At 48.2% G+C, this 20,499-nt stretch overlaps 1 protein-coding gene across 2 annotated transcripts in view; it reads left to right on the forward strand.

Moving 5' to 3' along the window:
• LOC144817669 (myosin-IIIb-like) overlaps window positions 1–11,723 on the forward strand; it is a 446,642-nt gene extending 434,919 nt beyond the window's left edge. For both annotated transcript variants that reach the window (XM_078674399.1, XM_078674400.1), the window contains 2 exons: window positions 1,212–1,309; window positions 11,423–11,723. In XM_078674399.1, the coding sequence (XP_078530525.1) occupies window positions 1,212–1,271 (60 nt within the window). In that variant the 3' untranslated portion in view covers window positions 1,272–1,309; window positions 11,423–11,723. The remainder of the gene's footprint in view (window positions 1–1,211; window positions 1,310–11,422) is intronic.
• The last annotated feature ends 8,776 nt before the right edge of the window (window positions 11,724–20,499 follow it).

Genomic DNA, 20,499 nt, shown 5'->3' on the forward strand with positions numbered 1-20,499 from the left:
AAAACCCTCAACAGCCCTAAACTATGCCCAACCATGAACCCTAACACCGCTCAACACCCCTACACTCCACCCATCTCTGAACCCTAAAAACCCTCACACCCCTAAACTAAACCCATCCGTGAACCCTAAAAGCCCCTCACTAACCCTATACACCCATCCCTGAACTCTAAAAACCAAAATCCTTTTCTATGCCTCAACTCCACCCATTCCTGACCCTAAAGCCCCCTGATCACCCCTGGAGAGTACCTATCCCTGAACCAAGCACCCAACAATAGTCCTAAACTCCAGCTCAGTTTAATACACTTTTGAATTTTTCCATAAAATCATCCCTTTTAAATGTTTAATTTAGGATTTATTTGAACTCCTTAAAATTGTTTTTCCTTGATTCGGTTTCCTCTAATGTGGTTTCTCAGTTTTGGATTTCCATCAATTCACACACATCGGCCTGTGCGTCTCATTTCACAACTAAGGAAGGTTCACTTGGTGTAGGATAACCAGCTTGTCGTGGAGGCTGACTCCATTACATGCTGCTTGCACCGATATCGGGTAAAGATGGCGGTTTTTGATGGAACAAGTTTAGGGTGTTGTGTTCATGGTTGTGCCAGTCTCCATCACACTGCACGTCACAACGCTGGTCTGCCCGGCACATGGGCTGGTATCCTAAAACTGGTTCACAACACAAGCACAGAATACAGTGCCAAGGAGCTGCCTTCAGGGTTTGCTTCACTGCCTCTCGGCACAGTGGGGCATCCACAAGGACTGGAGAGATGTTGATAGAGTGAGCTATAGAGAGGTTACTGAGCTCATGGATGCCAGGATTGGGAACCTGAACAACCCGACATCCATTGAAAAAGTCAACTAGTTTGTCTTGTGTGATAGTGACTGCATACACACACACAAAATAGCCACTCACACAATCACCTAGATCACACAAGCAAATCAAAACATATTGACACTACACACAAAGAGCACCAGGCCCACTGCCACACAACCATAGAGAGATCACACAACATGTGAATATACATGGGCACTGGCCTACTAAAACACAAGGGGGCGAGGGGTTGGAGGTGGGGGTGTACGTCTGTCTGTCACCCACACTAATGCCACGCCTCGGTCTCTGTATATTGACTGATGCTCTTTCACTCATATTTAGAGGCACTTTTACGCTGCAATAGTTTAACCCTAATGCTTCTCTTTTTGTCTGTTTCTAGTTCACCTATTCTCCTTCGGACTCGTCTACGAAGGGTCAGCTTAAGTCCACCAAACCCTGAGCCCAGAGAGACAGACAGACTGCCAAAGACACTTCCAGGTAAGATTGAACCCCTTTAGATGTGCATAGTGTCTCTTCCATATGAAGTCCCTTTCACCCCTAGAGACCTGTATGCATGAGTACACCACTCACTGTTCGATCATGGCTTCCATCGTGGGTCCCTTCTCCTCCGTAGACCTGTATGCATGAGTATCCCACTCACTGTGAGATCATGGCTTCCATCGTGGGTCCCTTCTCCTCCGTAGACCTGTATGCATGAGTATCCCACTCACTGTTCGATCATGGCTTCCATCTTGGGTCTCTTCTCTCCTTGAGACCTGTAGGCATGAGTATCGCACTCACTGTTCGATCATGGCTTCCATCTTGGGTCTCTTCTCTCCTTGAGACCTGTATGCATGAGTATCGCACTCACTGTTCGATCATGGCTTCCATCTTGGGTCCCTTCTCCCCCGGCCATGGTGCATGAGTATCCCACTCACTGAGAGATCATGACTTCCATCTTGGGTCCCTTCTCCCCCGGCCATGGTGCATTAGTATCCCACTCACTGAGAGATCATGACTTCCATCTTGGGTCCCTTCTCCTCCGTAGACCTGTATGCATGAGTATCGCACTCACTGTTCGATCATGGCTTCCATCTTGGGTCTCTTCTCTCCTTGAGACCTGTATGCATGAGTATCCCACTCACTGTTCGATCATGGCTTCCATCGTGGGTCCCTTCTCCTCTGTAGACCTGTATGCATGAGTATCGCACTCACTGTTCGATCATGGCTTCCATCTTGGGTCTCTTCTCTCCTTGAGACCTGTATGCATGAGTATCCCACTCACTGTGAGATCATGGCTTCCATCTTGGGTCCCTTCTCCCCCGGCCATGGTGCATGAGTATCCCACTCACTGAGAGATCATGACTTCCATCTTGGGTCCCTTCTCCCCCGGCCATGGTGCATGAGTATCCCACTCACTGAGAGATCATGACTTCCATCGTGGGTCCCTTCTCCTCCGTAGACCTGTATGCATGAGTATCCCACTCACTGTTCGATCATGGCTTCCATCTTGGGTCTCTTCTCTCCTTGAGACCTGTATGCATGAGTATCCCACTCACTGTGAGATCATGGCTTCCATCTTGGGTCTCTTCTCTCCTTGAGACCTGTATGCATAAGTATCCCACTCACTGTGAGATCATGGCTTCCATCTTGGGTCCCTTCTCACCCGGCCATGGTGCATGAGTATCCCACTCACTGAGAGATCATGACTTCCATCGTGGGTCCCTTCTCCTCCGTAGACCTGTATGCATGAGTATCCCACTCACTGTTCGATCATGGCTTCCATCTTGGGTCTCTTCTCTCCTTGAGACCTGTATGCATGAGTATCCCACTCACTGTTCGATCATGGCTTCCATCTTGGGTCCCTTCTCCCCCGGCCATGGTGCATGAGTATCCCACTCACTGAGAGATCATGACTTCCATCTTGGGTCCCTTCTCCCCCGGCCATGGTGCATTAGTATCGCACTGACTGTGAGATCATGACTTCCATCTTGGGTCCCTTCCCTCCTTGAGACCTGTATGCATGAGTATCCCACTCACTGTTCGATCATGGCTTCCATCGTGGGTCCCTTCTCCTCCGTAGACCTGTATGCATGAGTATCCCACTCACTGTTCGATAATGGCTTCCATCTTGGGTCTCTTCTCTCCTTGAGACCTGTACGCATGAGTATCCCACTCACTGTGAGATCATGGCTTCCATCTTAGGTCTCATCTCCCCCACAGACCTGTATGCATGAGTATCCCACTCACTGTTCGATCATGGCTTCCATCGTGGGTCCCTTCTCCCCCACAGACCTGTAGGCATGAGTATCCCACTCACTGGGAGATCATGGCTTCCATCGTGGGTCCCTTCTCCCCCACAGACCTGTATGCATGAGTATCCCACCCACTGTTCGATCATGGCTTCCATCTTGGGTCCCTTCTCCCCTGGAGACCTGTATGCATGAGTATCCCACTTCGTGTGAGATCATGGCTTCCATCAAGGGTCCCTTCTCCCCCACAGACCTGTATGCATGAGTAGCCCACTCACTGTTCAATCATGGCTTCCATCGTGGGACCCTTCTCCCCCACAGACCTGTATGCATGAGTATCCCACTCACTGTGAGATCATGGCTTCCATCGTGGGTCCCTTCTCCTCCGTAGACCTGTGCGCATGAGTATCCCACTCACTGTGAGATCATGGCTTCCATCGTGGGTCCCTTCTCCTCCGTAGACCTGTATGCATGAGTATCCCACTCAATGTGAGATCATGACTTCCATCGTGGGTCCCTTCTCTTCCGGCCATGGTGCATGAGTATCCCATTCACTGTGAGATCATGGCTTCCATCTTGGGTCCCTTCTCTCCCATAGACCTGTATGCATGAGTATCCCACTCGCTGTTCGATCATGGCTTCCATCTTGGGTCCCTTCTCCCCCCCAGACCTGTATGCATGAGTATCCCACTCACTGTGAGATCATGGCTTCCATTGTGGGTCCCTTCTCCCCCACAGACCTGTATGCATGAGTATCCCACTCACTGAGATCATGGCTTCCATTGTGGGTCCCTTCTCCCCCACAGACCTGTATGCATGAGTATCCCACTCACTGTGAGATCACGGCTTCCGTCTTAGGTCTCCTCTCCCCCACAGACCTGTATGCATGAGTATCCCACTCACTGTGAGATCATGGCTTCCATCTTGGCTCTCTTCGCCCCCAGCCATGGTGCATGAGTATCCCACTCACTGTGAGATCATGGCTTCCATCTTGGGTCCCTTCTCCTCCGTAGACCTGTATGCATGAGTATCCCACCCACTGTGAGACCATGGCTTCCATCTTGGGTCTCTTCTCCTCCAGAGACCTGTATGCATGAGTATCCCCCTCACTGTGAGATCATGGCTTCCATCTTGGGTCCCTTCTCCTTCGTAGACCTGTATGCATGAGTATCCCACCCACTGTGAGACCATGGCTTCCATCTTGGGTCTCTTCTCCTCCGTAGACCTGTATGCATGAGTATCCCACTCACTGTGAGATCATGGCTTCCATCGTGGGTCCCTTCTCTCCTTGAGTCCTGTATGCATGAGTATCCCACTCACTGTGAGATCATGGCTTCCATCTTGGGTCCCTTCTCTCCCATAGACCTGTATGCATGAGTATCCCACTCGCTGTTCGATCATAGCTTCCATCTTGGGTCCCTTCTCCCCCACAGACCTTTATGCATGAGTATCCCACTCACTGTGAGATCATGGCTTCCATCTTGGGTCTCTTCTCCCCCAGCCATGGTGCATGAGTATCCCACTCACTGTGAGATCATGGCTTCCATCTTGGGTCTCTTCTCTCCTTGAGTCCTGTATGGATGAGTATCCCACTTGCTGTTGGATCATGGCTTCCATCTTGGGTCCCTTCTCCCCCACAGACCTTTATGCATGAGTATCCCACTCACTGTGAGATCATGGCTTCCATCTTGGGTCCCTTCTCTCCCATAAATGTAAATTGAATTGATACTTGTATAGTGCACTACTCAGCCGCAAGGGTCTCAAGGCGCTTGTACGAATACCGCTGTGGAACCCATCCTGGCTTTCCCTGTGAGGTGTCCACTCCTGGGCACCCCCAAGGTGGAGGCCAGGCATCCTTAGCATTGTGGGGGCCGATGTGGAGATTAAGCAAGCTATTGCCCAGAGTTGCAGAGTGGGACTCCATGATTGGAATAGGCACCGAGGCGAGAATTATCAGGTCCGTGGAATTTTTGAGCTCAAGACCCGCCGAGGCGGGGAATTGAACCCTGGTCCCGGGTTAGACCTCTGCATCAGGGTCTGCCGCTCTAACCATTGAGCCACACTTCTCCCATAGACCTGTATGCATGAGTATCCCACTCGCTGTGAGATCATGGCTTCCATCTTGGGTCCCTTCTCCCCCACAGACCTGTATGCATGAGTATCCCACTCACTGTGAGATCATGGCTTCCATCTTGGGTCCCTTCTCCTCCGTAGACCTGTATGCATGAGTATTCCACTCACTGTTCGATCATGGCCTCCATTGTGGTACCCTTCTCCCCCAAAGACCTGTATGCATGAGTATCCCACTCACTGTTCGATCATGGCTTCCATCTTGGGTCTCTTCTCCCCCGGCCATGGTGCATGAGGTGCTGTGGATGTAAAGGAGTGGAGAGTGAGCCAGGCAGCTCTGTCCAGCCGCACATGGTGTGTGTGGTGCTGCAGATTAGCATTTTGTTTCCTTGTAACATCTTTTGGTGTGGGAGGTGCCTGGCTACTGTGTTTTGTTGTTTGGTCTTTTTTACTTGTCGCATTTACTGTTCAGGTAGTTGCCTGGCTCCCCATCTTCCAACCCCTTTAACTCTGAGACTCAACTTGTGGTGATCTCTGATTTCTGGGGACTTGCTCTCCTGACGTCTTTGAGGGATTGGGAGGAGACCGCCCTCAGCGGTCTTGCCCCGCCCCTCTTCTTCCCGTTTGGCCGGATCCTTGAATGCCTCTTCTGTGGAGAAGTGTGGCTCAATGGTTAGAGCGGCAGACCCTGATGCAGAGGTCTGGCCCGGGACCAGGGTTCGATTCCCACCTCGGCGGCTCTTGGACTCAATTTCCCCGGACCTGATCGTTCTCGCCTCGGTGCCTAGTCTAATCATGGGTCCCACTCTGTGACTCTGAGCAATAGCTTGCTTAATCTCCACAACGGCCCCTGCAGCGCTTGGATGCCTGGCTTCACCTTGGGGGTGCCCAGGAGTGGACATTTCACTGGAAAGCCAGGATGGGTTGCACAGCGGTATGAATACAGCGCTACGAGACCTCTGGGTAGAAGTGCGCTATATAAATACAAACACATTACATTTACGTTTACATCTTCTGACGAGGCTTACTTTAACATGGCCGATGCAGGGATGCGCCGTTGGTGTGCCAAAGGCAAGCCGGTCTGCGCCCATCCACTGCTGGCCGGGGCCAGGGACCTGTACCCCTGCCCATTTCAACAGCCAGCGAAGACAATTCTCTTCAAACAATCTCAAGGACCTGTCCCCCCCCATGCTAAAGGCCTATGTTAGTGCCAGGTAGGTGATGACCGGATACAATGCAGCCGCTGCACCTTCTCGATCGCTCCCAGTAGGACAAACGATATTAGACAGCGTGTAAGTACCAACAATCATACCATGTCCTTTGAAGGCATAAGGCTGAATTGTCGATCTCTCCCCAAACACAAACTAGAAATGTTTAGTATACTCAATGAACAAGCCCCAGACGCACCCTTTTTATCTAAAACTTGGCTCGGTGAAAACTCTGTGCTGGGTATTCTCGATGCTTTGCCACCTGGCTATGGGATTGTGAGATGCGACCGCCCTAGGCAAAGGGGCAGAGGCATTCCTATAATTTTTAAACTTTTCTGGAGTTGCATTCTAAATATAATCGATCTTGCCGATGGTGAAACAGAACAATTTTCGATAAACAATCTAATAATTAGTCCTTAGTAGGCCTTCTGATTAATCGCCCTCCCTGACCTGCGAATAATTTCATCTCTAACCTGATGGAATGTTCTACACATCTAGCCCTGCGGCACAATAAACTGATCATACTCGGTGACCTAAACCTTCATCTAGAGTCCGAGGACTGACAGATAGCTCTATCTCTAATTAGAGACCTTAACACCCTATCTGAATTACTTGGGGGTCCTACTCACGAAAAAGGCCAAATTTTTTCTAATGGCCCTACTATTGAGGTCAAGGATCTTATTAACTTACCTTGGACAGACCACTTTCTGGTTCCTTACTCTCTCCCGCTCAGGTGGTTCTCCGCGACTCCTCCTGTCTTTTTGAGGAAATGGGCTAGAGTCACTCAGGATAAATTTATGTCTGTCTTGTCAGATACTAAAATCGAACTGGAAGGTAATGTGTTTAACGCAACAATAAAGTATGAGGCATGGTTGACTAAGGCTATGGATAATATGGCAGCTTTATCTTCAAGACACAATGTCAGGTCCACTCCTTCTGCACTTTGCTATAACGAGCATCTTGCCACTTCTAAAATACAATGTAAACACCATGATTGTGTATGGAGGAAAGGATTATAGTACCTCCAGTCGCGCCCGTCCGAAGGATGCCTTGAAGTTATACCATAAGCTTATCAGAGCAGCACACTAAGAATATTATGCTCAGTAAATAGACTCTGCTAGGAACCCAACCAAGTTATAATTTTCCTTACAAAAGTCACTAACATCTTCTTAACGAATGTCAGCTAATGTCACACCTACTTCAAAATTTTCTAATAGTATAGCGACGTTTTTTCTGACAAAGTGACCAAAATCCATGAAACTTTCTCTGAGTCTGCAATTAAAGGCAATAACGCATGGATTAGCAAACAACCAGGTGACGTGACCGAAGTCGCTATCCCCTCCATTACAGAATTGAGCTCCATCTTCCTATCTATTCAATCTGGTTCTCCCTGGGTTTAGCCCCACCCAGAGTTTTACAGCTTGGGATGACTGAGATTGTCCCCATTTACGAGAACTTATTAGGATATATATCACTTAAGGATCTGTGCCTAGGCCTTGGAAGCATGCCAGGGTAATTCCTATTAGGAAAAATCTCTCCTTGGAGCCTTTTATCTTGGAAAATCTTAGACCCATCTTTGTTCTTCCTTTCAGGGCTAAAATACTGGAGAAACATGTAAACAACTGTCTAACCAGTTTCCTGGAATCCAAAGAGTGTTTGCGCCCTATGTAATCTTGTTTCAGGGCACCGTACTCCACGGAGTCAGCGTTCCTCCTATCAGAGGAAGTCGAACAAGGGCAAAACGTCCGCTCTTATATTTCTGGACCTAAGTGCAGCTTTTGACACGGTGTCTCATGACATACTAATTCAAAGGCTCCGGGACTGCGGGATAAGTAGCAAAGCGCTCAAATGGTTTAGATTCTTTCTCCATGATAGTTCCTTTCAAGTAACTTTAAAGTCCTGCGTCTCTGACCTGTTTTGCTCTAATGAAGGAGTCCCATAGGCCTCTTTTCTGAGCCCCACATTGTTTAATATCTATATGAGACCACTGGCAGACATCATTAAAATATATAATGTTCAAGTGGTGTTGTATGCCAATGAGACCCAACTTATAGTAAATCTGTCTGTACCAAATTGTATCTCGGCCAAACTCTTGAAATCCTGTGTATCGGATGTGACCTCATGGATGACTGACAGTTGCTTAAAACGTAATGCCAAGAAAACCGAGCTTCTGCTTGTAGGAAAAACCCTCTCAATATGGACATCGGCTTGGTGGCCGGCAGTCTTGGGTAAACCTCTGGTCCTGAAACAAAAAGTTTAGAACCTAGGAGTTATATTCGATTCAAAACTCTTTCAACGTTCAAATCAGAAAAACGGCTAGGAAGTGCTTTGGCACTCTAAAGACGCTGAGAAAAATTATTGACCTAATCCCCACTACTTTGCGGAAAAACATGGTTTCAAGCACTCATCACGTTCCCAACTGGACTATGGGAATGTATTACACCTGGGTGCCTGTTAGAAATGGGGGTCTCTAGTTGGCAATGGCTGGCGCCAATGTCCAAATAGGGACCCTTCTTCCTATGTCAGGGCAAGTGGGCTACCCCCTTTGATACTCCCTGCTCAACCCTGTGGTAACGTAGCATGAGCAGTTAGGCCTGTCTCAGAGGCAGTGTGTGAAGCATTTATGACCATGCACAACAAGGCAGTAACAACACCACAAAAGGACACAACTCAAGTAGGTATAGAAAAATAATATCTTTATCTAAAGTTTAACTCAAGGCTCTCAAAGCGTTTTAACAAGCTACGATGCACGTAAACCAATGGGGACTCAAAAAGACAATGACGTATTCCCCAGAACGTGACGATGACTGAGCTCAAGGCCGGGGCCTACGCGACCCGTTGCGCACCAGGTACCAGCTGGGGAAAGGGGATACAGCACGCAGCTTCTCGAAGAAGTGGAGACGGTGACAGTCAGACTCCCCGCGACCACAAGTCTTGGCTGCCGGGGCCGGCCACGTGCACCCACAATGGTTCGGGCACTCGGGGACAGGCGGGCTCTCAGAGGCAGCAGCATGTGGCTGCGGTGGCCCGGGCTGGTGGTGGCGATGACTCTCGTCTTGCACCTCCATGGTGGGCTTTACAGCAGCTCTCTCTTAGCTGCAGCGGCCCATAAGATGATAGCGACAATCCTAACTAGCTGCTGGCACTCCGCGGCAGCAGCTCTCTCTCATCTGCGGCGGCCCACAGGACAGATCACAATGAGGCAAAGTTAGCAAGGGTGCGGGCACAAGGTGGTAGCAGCTCCTTCTTAGCCGTGGCAGCCCACAGGACAGATCAAGTAATAACAAGTTGGCAACAGTGCGGGTGCTCAGCGGCAGCAGCAGCTTGCTCTTAGCTGCAGCGGCCCACAGGACGAAGGGGGATACTAAGTTAGCAAAGGGGCTGGCACTCAGCGGCGGCAGCTCTCTTAGCTGCAGCAGCCCACACAGATTTAGCGACGGTTCAGATGGTTCAAATTCAGGTGGGCTCTCAGCGGCGGCAGCTCTCTTAGATGCAGCAGCCCACACAGATTCAGGGACAGTTTCGAAGGACCAAATTCCGGCGGCTCTCAGCGGCGGCAGCTCTTAGCTGCAGCGGCCCACACACATTCAGTGAAGTTGCAAAGGTTCAAATTCAGCATTACTGACAGTAGAACCAGAGGCTCTGGATTACTCGACGGAGGCCTCACCTGCAAGCAGAATTCCTCGCACAGTAATTCCGACGGCTGACGGGGTGAAGTCTAATGTCCCTGAGATTTCAGCAGGAGGCGCTCTCGATTCAGGCCCTCGGGTAGTTTCTTTGGCAAGCTTGGTAAAAGTTTCAAAGTCCTTTCCTCTGTTCACTCGGACAGAGTTGTGTCTTGACATCCAGAAGGAACACACTTGAATAAGGTTCCAGAGCAGCGTTTTATACCTAAAAAGTATTTGTTCTCTAAATTAACAAATCACTCAGTCCAGTCAGAACCAGTTTGATGGGGTTGGGGAGCACTTGGTTTACGAGGCGACATCCTGCCCTTTAAGAATGAGGGGGCCTGCTATCAGACGCCCCATTGGAGGTGGAGTCATCATTCACCTTTCCAGGCACGGCTTTGCTCAGATCAGAGTCACCCCTTCCCATGCTCTGAATGCCGATCTCTCTCTCTCTCTCTCTCTCTCTCTCTCTCCAGCCAGTCGGACCCAGCTAGCCCTGCTGTTCCAAAACCGGACGGCCAATACACATACTAGCGAAACCTACATTAAAGCTTAGTCAAGAAACGACCGTGTTTTCAGAAGAGGCATTTCCAAACATGGGGTCTATAGATGGTCCTTACTAAAAGGTGTATATCGAGGTCCTGAGCATAAACATATCAAACTCGGAGTTCCTATCAGGTTTCTGGGGTTAGATAGGATTATAGAAGGTAATCCTCAACCCGCCCATCTGGCCTATGAGAACGGGTCGTTTCACAGTAGTAACCCGGAAATGGAGGGTAACTCGCTATTATAGCATGCTACACAGATCTAGGCATTATGGTTATCCTAATTCATACAGTCATCTTTACACAGGGAGCATTCGTGCTGTGGCACTCATTAGCAGTGGCACGGCGCCCAGAGCCTCTATATACAGCCAACATAAAACATAGGAAGAGGAGAAAGGAATCTTAGATCCTCTGAGGCTAAACTTTTCGAAAATTCCCAAGATCAGGAAAGCTAGAATGGGTGCAAGAACTTTCACCTACCTGGCTGCCAAAATGTGGAATTCTCTGCCGTATGCCCGGAGAGCCTCTCCCACAGAAACTGATTTCAGAAGGAAACAGATAAGATGGCTGTTTCCTCACTCGATCCATATTAAGCTAGGTCTTTTCATCACCTTATTTGCCTTATTGATCTTTTTCCGAGCTCCCTGGTCCAGTACGGGGCCACACCGATGAGGTGTAGCCATGCACTCTACAAATCACTTTATTATTATTATTATTATTATCGTATGTACCATTATATTGATTCTAGTGGGCTATACTAAGACTGACCATTCACAGCCTTATTTGTACATTTCCTTCCTGCATGAATCGCACCCACTCCTTGCGATTAAAACAGTGTCTCAAGTGCTCTCCTCCTTTTCCTCCACAGATGTGATGCTTGCCAAACAGACCAGCCACTTCCTGCTCCTGAGACCTCCAGGTGCCGCAGCTGGGCTGTGGCTCTGGCAGTGGACTGGGTGAGCGGAATGAGGTGGAACGTCACATGGACCCCTCTCTTCACCAGCACCGGACCAGGGAGGTTCTGGCTCTGAGGGTCTCCGCTTCACGTCAACCTCTGTCCCCGCTCCACGGATCCTTTGCTGCTATTCCCAGGGAATCGAGAAGCAGATCCCAAAGATGTGCAAATATTTTATACATGTTCTTGATGTTTAATAAAGTTTAAGGATGAATTTCTTGTATGTCTCAAGTGTCATAGAGGTGTCATGATCTCACTCCACGTGTATTGTTCTTATGATAGTTTTATGCTTTCTCTTGATTACAATGAGAGCTCCTGGTTTTATGGTAGTTATTTTTTTGACATTTCCATCTGTATTTATTCAGATTTTTTTTCACATTTTATTTGAGTTTGTCCTCATTTATTTTGGGTTTTATGAAACTGATATATTTCCACATTTATGTAACCGATAAATATGCCTGCCAGGTTTCGGGGATATGAACACCCACTGAAGAAAAATCGATGCACTTCTATGACAATATGCAAACTTCAGTATCAGCCTTGTGCATATCTACTGCTGTTTAAGGCTCTTTACTAAAATTCTTTTCTTTTTTAACATCTTTACCTATCATTCCACACAGCTATTCGCCTGGCAGTCATGGCAGAGGCTATGTAGAATCACTCGAAAAGCAACCCGATTCCTGTTTTCATCCACATTAAAAAATAAATACAGACTAGAAAATACATGATTTTCTGTCTGTATTTATATGTAAAAATCAGTCCAAGAAAAAGAAAGCAGGGAGCGTTAATTTTCATCATCTCCTTGCTTATTCATTTTTATATGCGGATCTATGTATCGGCATGCCGAGATGACCAGGGCACCCGAAGAGGGTGGCATCGCTCAGTAGGCCACTTTTAGGAAACATCCAGCTTGCGTTGAGGTATACATCTGTCATGCACTCACTTGAGATGGCTCTGATGTGGAGTGGGAGCTGATTCCACGCTTTCGGAACGAAGTATGTGAACGTCCTTCCTCTTGATCTGGTTCTGTGTATGCATGCGATGTGTGTGAGTAGGAGTCCTGCGAAGCACAGGTGTCTGGGTGGTTGGTGAAAGGAGATGTGACTGCTCAGGTAAGTGGGGCCTAACTTGTGTAGTGCTTTGAATGTGTGTGAGAGGAGTTTGAATAGTACTTTGAATGTGTGTCAGAGGAGTTCGAATAGTACTTTGAATGTGTGTGTGAGGAGTTTGATTAGTACTTTGAATGAGTGTGTGAGGAGTTCGAATAGTACTTTGAATGTGTGTGTGAGGAGTTCGAATAGTACTTTGAATGTGTGTGTGAGGAGTACGAATAGTACTTTGAATGTGTGTGTGAGGAGTTCGAATAGTACTTTGAATGTGTGTGTGAGGAGTTCGAATAGTACTTTGAATGTGTGTGTGAGGAGTTCGAATAGTACTTTGAATGTGTGTGTGAGGAGTTCGAATAGTACTTTGAATGTGTGTGTGAGGAGTTCGAATAGTACTTTGAATGTGTGTGTGAGGAGTTCGAATAGTACTTTGAATGTGTGTGAGGAGTTCGAATAGTACTTTGAATGTGTGTGTGAGGAGTTCGAATAGTACTTTGAATGTGTGTGTGAGGAGTTCGAATAGTACTTTGAATGTGTGTGTGAGGAGTTCGAATAGTACTTTGAATGTGTGTGTGAGGAGTTCGAATAGTACTTTGAATGTGTGTGTGAGGAGTTCGAATAGTACTTTGAATGTGTGTGAGGAGTTCGAATAGTACTTTGAATGTGTGTGTGAGGAGTACGAATAGTACTTTGAATGTGTGTGTGAGGAGTTCGAATAGTACTTTGAATGTGTGTGTGAGGAGTTCGAATAGTACTTTGAATGTGTGTGTGAGGAGTTCGAATAGTACTTTGAATGTGTGTGAGGAGTTCGAATAGTACTTTGAATGTGTGTGTGAGGAGTTCGAATAGTACTTTGAATGTGTGTGTGAGGAGTTCGAATAGTACTTTGAATGTGTGTGTGAGGAGTTCGAATAGTACTTTGAATGTGTGTGTGAGGAGTTCGAATAGTACTTTGAATGTGTGTGTGAGGAGTTCGAATAGTACTTTGAATGTGTGTGAGGAGTTCGAATAGTACTTTGAATGTGTGTGTGAGGAGTACGAATAGTACTTTGAATGTGTGTGTGAGGAGTTCGAATAGTACTTTGAATGTGTGTGTGAGGAGTTCGAATAGTACTTTGAATGTGTGTGAGGAGTTCGAATAGTACTTTGAATGTGTGTGTGAGGAGTTCGAATAGTACTTTGAATGTGTGTGTGAGGAGTTCGAATAGTACTTTGAATGTGTGTGAGGAGTTCGAATAGTACTTTGAATGTGTGTGTGAGGAGTTCGAATAGTACTTTGAATGTGTGTGTGAGGAGTTCGAATAGTACTTTGAATGTGTGTGTGAGGAGTTCGAATAGTACTTTGAATGTGTGTGTGAGGAGTTCGAATAGTACTTTGAATGTGTGTGTGAGGAGTTCGAATAGTACTTTGAATGTGTGTGTGAGGAGTTCGAATAGTACTTTGAATGTGTGTGTGAGGAGTTCGAATAGTACTTTGAATGTGTGTGAGGAGTTTGAATAGTACTTTGAATGTGTGTGTGAGGAGTTCGAATAGTACTTTGAAGGAGTGTGTGAGGAGTTCGAATAGTACTTTGAATGTGTGTCAGAGGAGTTTGAATAGTACTTTGAATGTGTGTGTGAGGAGTTCGAATAGTACTTTGAATGTGGGTGTGAGGAGTTTGAATAGTACTTTGAATGTGTGTGTGAGGAGTTCGAATAGTACTATGAATGTGTGTGTGAGGAGTTCGAATAGTACTTTGAATGTGTGTGTGAGGAGTTCGAATAGTACTTTGAATGTGTGTGTGAGGAGTTCGAATAGTACTTTGAATGTGTGTGTGAGGAGTTCGAATAGTACCTTGAATGTGTGTGTGAGTTCGAATAGTACTTTGAATGTGTGTGTGAGGAGTTCGAATAGTACTATGAATGTGTGTGTGAGGAGTTCGAATAGTACTTTGAATGTGTGTGTGAGGAGTTCGAATAGTACTTTGAATGTGTGTGTGAGTTCGAATAGTACTTTGAATGTGTGTGTGAGGAGTTCGAATAGTACTATGAATGTGTGTGTGAGGAGTTCGAATAGTACTTTGAATGTGTGTGTGAGTTCGAATAGTACTTTGAATGTGTGTGTGAGGAGTTCGAATAGTACTATGAATGTGTGTTTGAGGAGTTCGAATAGTACTTTGAATGTGTGTGTGAGGAGTTCGAATAGTACTTTGAATGTGTGTGTGAGGAGTTTGAATAGTACTTTGAATGTGTGTGTGAGGAGTTCGAATAGTACTTTGAATGTGTGTGTGAGTTCGAATAGTACTTTGAATGTGTGTGTGAGGAGTTCGAATAGTACTATGAATGTGTGTGTGAGGAGTTCGAATAGTACTTTGAATGTGTGTGTGAGGAGTTCGAATAGTACTTTGAATGTGTGTGTGAGGAGTTCGAATAGTACTTTGAATGTGTGTGTGAGGAGTTCGAATAGTACTTTGAATGTGTGTGTGAGGAGTTCGAATAGTACTATGAATGTGTGTGTGAGGAGTTCGAATAGTACTTTGAATGTGTGTGTGAGGAGTTCGAATAGTACTTTGAATGTGTGTGTGAGTTCGAATAGTACTTTGAATGTGTGTGTGAGGAGTTCGAATAGTACTTTGAATGTGTGTGTGAGGAGTTCGAATAGTACTTTGAATGTGTGTGTGAGGAGTTCGAATAGTACTTTGAATGTGTGTGTGAGGAGTTCGAATAGTACTTTGAATGTGTGTGTGAGGAGTTCGAATAGTACTTTGAATGTGTGTGTGAGGAGTTTGAATAGTACTTTGAATGTGTGTGTGAGGAGTTCGAATAGTACTTTGAATGTGTGTGAGGAGTTCGAATAGTACTTTGAATGTGTGTGAGGAGTTCGAATAGTACTTTGAATGTGTGTGTGAGGAGTTCGAATAGTACTTTGAATGTGTGTGTGTGAGGAGTTCGAAATGAGCATGTTTGCTTGTCGGGAGCCCGCGGATCTCTCTGAGCTGTGGAGTGGGAGGCGAGAACGAGTCTGGCTGGCGCGTTCTGGATAGCGTGCACTCTTTCCTAGAATAGAGGGTGTTCCTGTAGTCCAGCTTGTTGGTGACTAGAGCGTTAGTGATGTTTTGTGGTGTTGCGTGGGAGCCACAGTGAAATCTTTGATGATGGTAAAGATTCCCCAACTGCTGCGTGTTACAGCGTCAGGTCTGCAAGAACTGTGCACTTGGTTTTCTGTATCTGCTGGTGGTGGTGGCGGCCCAGAGCAGATTTGGAGATGTATTTATCTGCGGTGTCTTGGTTGATTCTCTATTTGCGCTCCAGTTGCTTGCAGTTGCATTTTGTCAGCCCGAGTTCCTCTGAGCGCCAGCTGGCCCGACCAGCTGGCCTGTGGTCGGGCTCTTGCCATTGGTTTGCACTTGAGGGGAGCCAGGGGGTTGGTACATGGAGTGATCCATTACTTGAGTGACTTGATTGCTTTTAACCAGTTTCTTGGGTTGTATTACATAAAGTGCCCCAGGCGCCCAATGGGATTTTGTGCCCGCTTTGCACACCCCGGGGGCACTTTGGTATTACAGAAGGGGCCACAGACACTTGTGCAGACTCCTCTGTAATACCGATGGCGCTGGCGCCCTTAAAGCCCCAGCACTATCTTCAAGGGGGTGTTTCCTCATTTGCATGGAGGCATGTCCTATGCAAATGAGGGAATCCATTTGCCTCTGTGCCTGCACTGTATTACTGTTGTGGGCGCAGAGGCAAAGAAGCCCTCAGAAGGCACACCGACAGTGCGCCATATAAAAGGTGGCGCACTGTCAGTGCTCCTCCTGAGAGCAGCTCTCTGCAGGGCGTAAGTGGGGTCCTCTGGACCCCCCCTGACATCCCCGTGCCGGCGGGTGCAGTCACTGACTCCTAATCTCCTTTGAAAGTAGAGGCGGGTTGCCGCTTGCACAGTAAAAAGACGGAGCGGCTGCCCTGGGGTTGGTGCATTCTTGGTAATAGGGCGCATTTTCATTGTGTCTGCATCATTTTAAATGTGTGTCTGGCACAAAGAATGAAAATGCGCCCAAACCATAATGCAGCCCCTGGTGTGCTTGGACCAGAAGCCTAGTCCTCTTCTCTGTTGATTTTTGCTGTGGAGGATGGGTCCAGTGATGGGTAGGTCTGTGGTGGTGCAGGATGCGTATGCTGAAACTGAAACGGATGTGGTCTGTCCAGGCCCTAGGTGCTGGCTTGTCTGCTGTGATGTTGCTGATTGAGGAGAATATTGGGTCCAATAAGTGTTCCGCCTTGTGGATAGGTTTGGTAACTTGCTGGGTGAGGCTTCCATAGAAGTGCTGCTGGCTTTGAATGTGTGCGCTCTCCTAGATGAAAGATAAGGTCTGTGAGGATGATGAAGGTGCTGCTGTTGATACTGAAGGGCTGGGGGGGATGAAGTCTGTGATGTCGTTGACAAAACTGTGGGGTCTTGGTGGTCTGTGATTGAGAGTTCTACCCAGGGAGAAGTTGACTGTGACGTGTATCTGTAACAAGAGGTGTTCCATGTAGGTGGTGGGGGTGTCCGTGTAGGAGATGCAGCTGATAGTGCCTTGAATATGATGGCGACTCCGTCTCGGGCTGTGGTGATGGTCTTGCCAGTTGTTATTGTAGCTGGCAGGGATGGCTGAGCGATGTCCGGTGAGGAGGTTGGCTTTAGCCATGCTTCTGTGAGTAAAAGCAGGCCCAGGGCGTGTCCGTGCAGTGGGGTCTGTGTCTCTGTGGTGCATTTGGTGCGCGAGGGGTGTTGAGGAGCATAGATACATATAATTGTGAGGGAAGCTTGCTCTGCGGTTCCTTGTGCTGTACCCGTTGTATGTGTGTGAGGGAAGCTTGTGCTGCGGCTCCTTGTGCTGTACCCATTGTCTCTGTGTGAGGGAAGCTTGCGCTGGTGCTCCATGTGCTGTACCCGTTGTATGTGTGTGAGGGAAGCTTATGTTGCGGCTCCTTGTTCTGTACCCGTTCTCTGTGTGAGGGAAGCTTGCACTGCGGCTCCTTGTGCTGTACCCGTAGTATGTGTGTGAGGGAAGCTTGCACTCCTGCTCCTTGTTCTTTACCCGTTGTATGCGTGTGAGGGAAGCTTGCATTCCTGCTCCTTGTTCTGTACCGGTTGTCTCTGTATGAGGGAAGATTGCTCTGCGGCTCCTTGTTCTGTACCCATTGTCTCTGTATGAGGTAAGCTTGCTCTGCAGCTCCTTGTTCTGTACCCATTGTCTCTGGATTAGGGAAGCTTGCGCTGCTGCTCCTTGTTCTGTACCCGTTGTCTCTGTATGAGGGAAGCTTGCTCTGTGGCTCCTTGTGCTGTACCTGTTGTATGTATGAGGGAAGCTTGCTCTGCGGCTCCTTGTTCTGTACCCATTGTCTCTGTATTAGGGAAGCTTGCGCTGCTGCTCCTTGTTCTGTACCCGTTGTCTCTGTATGAGGGAAGCTTGCTCTGCGGCTCCTTGTGCTGTACCTGTTGTATGCATGAGGGACGCTTGCTCTGCGGCTCCTTGTTCTGTACCCGTTGTCTCTGTATGAGGGAAGCTTGCGCTGCTGCTCCTTGTTCTGTACCTGTTGTCTCTGTATGAGGGAAGCTTGCTCTGCGGCTCCTTGTTCTGTACCCGTTGTCTCTGTATGAGGGAAGCTTGCGCTGCTGCTCCTTGTGCTGTACCCGTTGTATGTGTGTGTGGGAAGCTTGCTCTGCGGCTCCTTGTGCTGTACCCGTTGTATGTGTATGAGGGTAGCTTGCGCTGCTGCTCCTTGTGCTGTACCCGTTGTATGTGTGTGTGGGAAGCTTGCTCTGCGGCTCCTTGTGCTGTACCTGTTGTATGTGTGTGAGGGAAGCTTGCACTCCTGGTCCTTGTTCTTTTCCCGTTGTCTCTGTGTGAGGGAAGCTTGCGCTGCTGCTCCTAGTTCTGTACCCGTTGTATGTGTGTGAGGGAAGCTTGCTCTGCGGCTCCTTGTTCTGTACCCATTGTCTCTGTATTAGGGAAGCTTGCGCTGCTGCTCCTTGTTCTGTACCCGTTGTCTCTGTATGAGGGAAGCTTGCTCAGCGGCTCCTTGTGCTGTACCTGTTGTATGTGTGTGAGGGAAGCTTGCTCTGCGGCTCCTTGTTCTGTACCCGTTGTCTCTGTATGAGGGAAGCTTGCGCTGCTGCTCCTTGTTCTGTACCCGTTGTCTCTGTATGAGGGAAGCTTGCGCTGCTGCTCCTTGTGCTGTACCTGTTGTATGTGTGAGTGAAGCTTGCGTTGCTGCTCCTTGTGCTGTACCCATTGTATAATTGTGAGGGAAGCTTGCTCTGCGGCTCCTTGTGCTGTACCCGTTGTCTCTGTATGAGGGAAGCTTGCTCTGCGGCTCCTTGTGCTGTATCTGTTGTATGTGTGTGAGGGAAGTTTGCTCTGCTTCTCCTTGTTCTGTACCCGTTGTCTCTGTATGAGGGAAGCTTGCTCTGCGGCTCCTTGTGCTGTACTTGTTGTATGTGTGTGAGGAAAGTTTGCTCTGCTTCTCCTTGTTCTGTACCCATTGTAGGTGTGAGGGAAGCTTGCTCTGCGGCTCCTTGTTCTGTACCCGTTGTCTCTGTGTGAGGGAAGCTTGCTCTGCAGCTCCTTGTGCTGTACTTGTTGTATGTGTGTGAGGGAAGCTTGCTCTGCGGTTCCTTGTGCTGTACCCGTTGTCTCTGTATGAGGGAAGCTTGCGCTGCTGCTCCTTGTGCTGTACCTGTTGTATGTGTGTGAGGGAAGCTTGCACTCCTGCTCCTTGTGCTGTACCCATTGTATGATTGTGAGGGAAGCTTGCTCTGCGGCTCCTTGTGCTGTACCGTTGTCTCTGTATGAGGGAAGCTTGCGCTGCTGCTCCTTGTTCTGTACCCGTTGTCTCTGTATAAGGGAAGCTTGCCCTGCTGCTCCTTGTGCTGTACCCATTGTATAATTGTGAGGGTAGCTTGCTTTGCGGCTCCTTGTGCTGTACCCGTTGTCTCTGTATGAGGGAAGCTTGCTCTGCGGTTCCTTGTGCTGTACCCGTTGTCTCTGTATGAGGGAAGCTTGCGCTGGTTGTGATGTGCCTGTTGTATGTGTGTGAGGGAAGCTTGCACTCCTGCTCCTTGTGCTGTACCCATTGTATAATTGTGAGGGAATCTTGCTCTGCGGCTCCTTGTGCTGTACCCGTTGTGTCTGTATGAGGGAAGCTTGCTCTGCAACTCCTTGTTCTGTACCCGTTGTCTCTGTATGAGGGAAGCTTGCGCTGCTGCTCCTTGTTCTGTACCGGTTGTCTCTGTATGAGGGAAGCTTGCGCTGCTGCTCCTTGTGCTGTACCCATTGTATAATTGTGAGGGAAGCTTGCTCTGCAGCTCCTTGTTCTGTACCCGTTGTCTCTGTGTGAGGGAAGCTTGCACTCCTGCTCCTTGTGCTGCACCCATTGTATAATTATGAGAGAATCTTGCTCTGCGGCTCCTTGTGCGGTACCTGTTGTCTCTGTATGAGGGAAGGTTGCGCTGCTGCTCCTTGTTCTGTACCCGTTGTCTCTGTATGAGGGAAGCTTGCTCTGCTGCTCCTTGTTCTGTACCCATTGTCTCTGTATGAGGTAAGCTTGCTCTGCGGCTCCATGTTCTGTACCCATTGTCTATGTATTGGGGAAGCTTGCGCTGCTGCTCCTTGTGCTGTACCCATTGTATGTGTATGAGGGAAGCTTGCACTGGTGCTCCTAGTGCTGTACCCATTGCCTCTGTGTGAGGGAAGCTTGCTCTGTGGCTCCTTGTTCTGTACCCATTGTCTCTGTGTGAGGGAAGCTTGCACTGGTGCTCCTTGTGCTGTACCCGTGGTATGTGTGTGAGGGAAGCTTGCTCTGCGGCTCCTTGTTCTGTACCCATTGTCTCTGTATTAGGGAAGCTTGCGCTGCTGCTCCTTG

The sequence above is a fragment of the Lissotriton helveticus genome, chromosome 2_1, assembly GCF_964261635.1.
Source record: "Lissotriton helveticus chromosome 2_1, aLisHel1.1, whole genome shotgun sequence".
Classification (NCBI taxonomy): Eukaryota; Metazoa; Chordata; class Amphibia; order Caudata; family Salamandridae; genus Lissotriton; species Lissotriton helveticus.